The sequence below is a fragment of the Mizuhopecten yessoensis genome, unplaced genomic scaffold (genome assembly GCF_002113885.1).
Source record: "Mizuhopecten yessoensis strain PY_sf001 unplaced genomic scaffold, ASM211388v2 scaffold9085, whole genome shotgun sequence".
NCBI classification, from domain to species: Eukaryota; Metazoa; Mollusca; class Bivalvia; order Pectinida; family Pectinidae; genus Mizuhopecten; species Mizuhopecten yessoensis.
The window spans coordinates 171,912-178,409 of NW_018407871.1; the positions used below are offsets into that span (position 1 = coordinate 171,912).

At 36.0% G+C, this 6,498-nt stretch overlaps 1 protein-coding gene across 10 annotated transcripts in view; it reads right to left on the bottom strand.

Moving 5' to 3' along the window:
• Positions 1-6,498, bottom strand: part of LOC110457309 (misshapen-like kinase 1) — a 171,059-nt gene that overhangs the window by 157,630 nt on the left and 6,931 nt on the right. For all 10 annotated transcript variants that reach the window (XM_021508524.1, XM_021508523.1, XM_021508517.1 and 7 more), the window contains exon 2: positions 6,158-6,223. In XM_021508524.1, coding sequence (XP_021364199.1) covers positions 6,158-6,223 — 66 coding nt within the window. The remainder of the gene's footprint in view (positions 1-6,157; positions 6,224-6,498) is intronic.

The following is a 6,498-nucleotide window of genomic DNA, read 5'->3' on the forward strand; positions in this document are numbered from 1 at the left end:
CCACCTACCCCATCACCTACCCCTGTCCCCCATCACCTACCCCCCACCCAACTCTCACCCCTAAACAAGTTCCAAATGTCAGCTGTAACGGAAAAATCTTCAATTCTGTCAGATGAGACTACAATGATGTATAGCTGGTTGTCAGATAACACAGACTTCATACATATCAGTGTGTATCTCCCCAATAAGTGTTAATTATGTGACTGTTTATTCTGTACATCAGTGTAATTATATAAGTAGCCCCTACTTAGTAGCTGTACTGCCTGTTCTAGTCCACAGTGTCACATCACAACACTATCTCATGTACATTACATTCCATTTTATATCACTGGTGATTTTTCATAGAGAAAAAACATGAAATATTTTATATAAGCAAACCATGATATGAACATATTTTTTTTTTCTTTTCTGATCAATACTTTTTAAGGTCATAGGAGTGTATTGCTAAACGGAAATAGGAAGTACATCCCTAGTTGAAAATCGAATGTAGGGAGACAGTATCACAATTTCCGCATAATCTAATGTTTAATATTAAACTGATGAATATTGTATGTTTATTATTGACAGAACAGTGTGTTCTTTCAATATTAAAGTATTTCTAAGCAATCCAGGCATTAATTCAGTTGTTTTTTAATCAATGAATCACATGTGTCCATTTTTCTGAACTTCAGGAATCCGGCCACCTATTTCACTACTGTGAAGTTTTTCAAGAACAATAACTCCTACATGCAATTACTATGTGTATTTAGTTTTAATATAAAATGTAAATTTTTTATTGTTTATAGATAATTAATTTTACACAATTTCAGCATTGATGAAATTGATATACATTAATGCAATACCAATCTATGTCAGTATACTTTTTATTGACATTATTTTGCAAATAATTGTGTGTTTCATTTTTTTTCTCAAAATTCACTCCTTTTTACAAAAATTTCCATTTAAAATCCTTAAAATTCTGACAACCTGTAATTCTTTTGTGGCAGAAAATTGTCTTTACTTCAAAGCAATATAACTACAAAATTTGAAGAAATTCTACTGAGAAACGGCGACACAATCCTATTACCTTAACTGAATGTTAACTTATTCCATGGGCTGCCTAAACCTTACAGTATGGACTGTCAAAGTGCTCCTATGGAGCAAAATTAAATACCATCTCATGATCATGAACTGCCAAATCTTACTTACATGACGGAATGGGATGAAAATGTTTTGCAGTCATACTTATTTAGATATCAAACCTGTAATCAGTCATTTATTTTCTATCAAACCACAATATAAATATTTAACCTTTAAATACACAAATTAAGTGCAAAAGAAATTGTTTTCATATCCTTCATCTCCTTGTGGAAGAAAGTGGCAACGGACATGTGCTCAAGTGTCTCGTTTCCACCGTAAATTCTATTACACAAGTACTTATATATACACACCATCAACCTGTAGGATTTAGACTACACAACCTTAAACACAGCCCCATGTTATACACCAGCATTACACAACCTTAAACACGGCTCCATGTTATACACTAGCATTACACAACCTTAAACACAGCCCCATGTTATACACCAGCATTACACAACCATAAACACAGCTCCATGTTATACACCAGCATTACACAACCTTAAACACAGCTCCATGTTATACACCAGCATTACACAACCTTAAACACAGCTCCATGTTATACACCAGCATTACACAACCTTAAACACAGCTCCATGTTATACACCAGCATTACACAACCTTAAACACAGCTCCATGTTATACACCAGCATTACACAACCTTAAACACAGCTCCATGTTATACACCAGCATTACACAACCTTAAACACAGCTCCATGTTATACACCAGCATTACACAACCTTAAACACAGCTCCATGTTATACACCAGCATTACACAACCTTAAACACAGCTCCATGTTATACACCAGCATTACACAACCTTAAACACAGCTCCATGTTATACACCAGCATTACACAACCTTAAACACAGCTCCATGTTATACACCAGCATTACACAACCTTAAACACAGCTCCATGTTATACACCAGCATTACACAACCTTAAACACAGCTCCATGTTATACACCAGCATTACACAACCTTAAACACAGCTCCATGTTATACACCAGCATTACACAACCTTAAACACAGCTCCATGTTATACACCAGCATTACACAACCTTAAACACAGCTCCATGTTATACACCAGCATTACACAACCTTAAACACAGCTCCATGTTATACACCAGCATTACACAACCTTAAACACAGCTCCATGTTATACACCAGCATTACACAACCTTAAACACAGCTCCATGTTATACACCAGCATTACACAACCTTAAACACAGCTCCATGTTATACACCAGCATTACACAACCTTAAACACAGCTCCATGTTATACACCAGCATTACACAACCTTAAACACAGCTCCATGTTATACACCAGCATTACACAACCTTAAACACAGCTCCATGTTATACACCAGCATTACACAACCTTAAACACAGCTCCATGTTATACACCAGCATTACACAACCTTAAACACAGCTCCATGTTATACACCAGCATTACACAACCTTAAACACAGCTCCATGTTATACACCAGCATTACACAACCTTAAACACAGCTCCATGTTATACACCAGCATTACACAACCATAAACACAGCTCCATGTTATACACCAGCATTACACAACCTTAAACAGCTCCATGTTATACACCAGCATATTACTGCTTTATTATATTAATTAATCATTACCTACGTATCAGTCTTGGCTTGAAATTCATTTTGTTTGATCAAATACCATATACTACTAGTGCAATTCTTGTAATGGTTATCATATATGTCAAAGTATTTTTTTACCATAATACTTATTTAAAATCAATGAATTCTATTAAGTACAACAAAAGTCACAGAGTCTTTGTATAACTCTAGTCGAACTTTTAGCAATCATAGCAAAATATTCTCATGAAAAGAAGTTCCCTGGACCCACACAAGGATGCCTCATATTTAATCTGGTTGAGATCTCAATCATTTCAATGTAATGACCTGAAACTAAATCCCAAGGGGCAGGGCGTGATCCCAGAGCTAATCCTGGTAGCATTCTTTGTTTTTTTCATGCTAAGCAAGCATATATATTTGATTATAGATTGGAAATATATCAACCATTTTAAAACTATGACCCAAGGACGAAGAAAAGATTTAATCTATGCTGTTCTACAAATCATGACCATGGGCCTTAAAGGAGCAGAATCTTAAAGCTTTTTTTGTATATATATTATTGCCCATATGCATGTTAACCTTTGACCATGGCAGTCTGCGACGTTAGGCACTAGTCCGATGCCCACGACTAGTAAATTTAAGTCTGGACTAGTATTGAAAATATTTTTTACTAGTCCGACTGGACTAGTGGCGATTTTCCTCCAAAATAATGGAAATATTATTAATGGTATATATTTTGCACTATAAAGCTTGTCACAAGTTCTAATCCTTTCGTAAAATACTGCATTCATCGAAGTTTCGATTTGCGATTGCGAGACTGGGTTCTGGATTTTAGTAGTTATGATTACATCCGGTTTATATCCATGTGAAAGCCAACCATGGTGATGTTGCTAAGTTGGAGGAAAGGTTCAAAACCAGCTAACCTGTCAGTGAACAGCCAAAAAACATTGCTCCAACACTAAAGAAAAATGTACGGTTCTGGCTAGTGCTTAAAGGCTCGATGTAAACAACAGTAATACTGTATAAGAGATAATTGGCTAGCCTGATCTGTGATCCGTTTCTTTAGCTTATAATTGAGACATTTTGTTTTGATTTGTAATAATTTTCCAATATAGATCACAATTTAAACTTCACGGTGTAAAAAAGACCTGTCTGTAATTTGGACTAGCAAATTCACAGTTGGACTATTGAAATTATGGGTTCACTAGTCCAAATGACTAGTAAGGAAAATAGTTAACGTCACAGACTACCATGGCCAGTGCTAAATGATGACACAGTTTCTGTCTGGTTGTTTTAGCAGTCACAAGTCTGGATTGCACACTTTACAGGTTTATTTATAGGTTTTCTCTAATTGGCCCTATGTTGGTGGACAGCTGGAAGGAGAAAGTGTTGGACCAGGATTGGTATTTATTACACAGAAACATGGTTCATCATCCCTCCTGCATAACAGAACTTTGAAATACCTATTTAAAAATTTAAGTTGGCAAGGCACTCTGATAGCAGGTTCTGTTAATCATTTACTGGACTGGGGATATTATTGACTCGGATAGCAGGTTTGTTAATCTTTTACTGGACTGGGGATATTATTGACTTGGATAGCAGGTTTTGTTTATCTGTTACTGGACTGGGGATCTTATTGACTTGGAGAGCAGGTTTTGTTAATCTTTTACTGGACTGGGGATATTATTGACTTGGATAGCAGGTTTTGTTAATCTTTTACTGGACTGGAGATATTATTGACTCGGATAGCAGTTTTCGTTAATTATGTTACTGGACTAGGGAGATTATTTCCTGCTGCTATGTTGTGCTGTTTTGTCTTCACGATCTGGAAAATCTAACTGCCTTCTTTTTCAACATAAGTTAATGTATGGTGCTCAGACTAAACTCATAAAGAATTCATATAATATAGCTGATGGTGCAGGTTTTTTTTTTTTATAATGGTAGAGGCCTTTTTGTAGTGGTGTATAATGGTAGAGGCCTTTTTGTAATGGTGTATAATGGTAGAGGCCTTTTTGTAATGGTGTATAATGGTAGAGGCCTTTTTGTAATGGTGTATAATGGTAGAGGCCTTTTTGTAGTGGTGTATAATGGTAGAGGCCTTTTTGTAGTGGTGTATAATGGTAGAGGCCTTTTTGTAGTGGTGTATAATGGTAGAGGCCTTTTTGTAGTGGTGTATAATGGTAGAGGCCTTTTTGTAGTGGTGTATAATGGTAGAGGCCTTTTTGTAGTGGTGTATAATGGTAGAGGCCTTTTTGTAGTGGTGTATAATGGTAGAGGCCTTTTTGTAGTGGTGTATAATGGTAGAGGCCTTTTTGTAGTGGTGTATAATGGTAGAGGCCTTTTTGTAGTGGTGTATAATGGTAGAGGCCTTTTTGTAGTGGTGTATAATGGTAGAGGCCTTTTTGTAGTGGTGTATAATGGTAGAGGCCTTTTTGTAGTGGTGTATAATGGTAGAGGCCTTTTTGTAGTGGTGTATAATGGTAGAGGCCTTTTTGTAGTGGTGTATAATGGTAGAGGCCTTTTTGTAGTGGTGTATAATGGTAGAGGCCTTTTTGTAGTGGTGTATAATGGTAGAGGCCTTTTTGTAGTGGTGTATAATGGTAGAGGCCTTTTTGTAATGGTGTATAATGGTAGAGGCCTTTTTGTAGTGGTGTAACGATACAATGTAGTATTGATAGATTGCGATTGTACACCTCTCAGTTTTAATAATCGATGACTCAATAACAATTGTCGATAGTATGCTAAACAATCGATAGTTTTACAACTACTTACACTTACTGTTTTCATTATCACACCATGTGATTACGACTACTGATAATTCAGTCATTATCATGAACTCGGACAAGGAGTCAAGCATGTTAGTCACTATCAGATACTAGTCTCAGTCGTATGTGCGTTTTAATTGTATAACTGTTACGCTATACTCCATAATCAGTGTTATGAGAACGTTTGATTAACACGCTAGCAGACAGTATGGCGACAAACTTTACCGTTGTTGGCGTCATACCATTAGTCTAAAAACTACTATTGAATAACTTACATATTTAAGACAAAAATGAATTTATACCAACGCACCAACAGAGAATTTACAGAGAGAACTTGGGTAACTGAAGTATCCAATACCATTGGATTACTGCCGTGATAGTATACCACAATAGTTGAACTATCGCAAGAGTGTTTTCCCCAATAGTAATAGTATTGCAATAGTGAAAACTACACGCAAAGTCACCCCTCAAAAAAGGTCTCATTTTTGAAAAAAAAAAACCAATTGGAAAGGAAAATTTCAGCAGTAAACTGCAACTTTTGGTAATGAGCTAGGGCAGAAATAAAAAATAGTTAGTTTGGAATGGGGCCAATTATCAGCCGAAAATGTCCCCAGAAAAGTGGTGTAAACCTGATCTAACAGTGTCCTACTTTATTACTGAACCTACCTTGTAGACCTGTCCGTAGGTGCCATTTCCCACCACTTCTATAAGGTCAAAAATCCCAGCTGGATCCTGAAACAAAGATCCAAAATATGTACTGCATTAAATATATATTTGTTTGAATACATTCATATTCAATATAAATACAGAGAGAACAAAATATTGTAAAAGCTTTGTCATACAATGGTTACTATTTGGGCATCAAACTTTAGATAAAGTACAGGTACACTATGTAGTATCATATATACCTACTACATACGTGTACCTACCCAAATACAATGGACAGTTGACAGGTACACTATGTAGTATCATATATACCTACTACATACGTGTACCTACCCAAATAC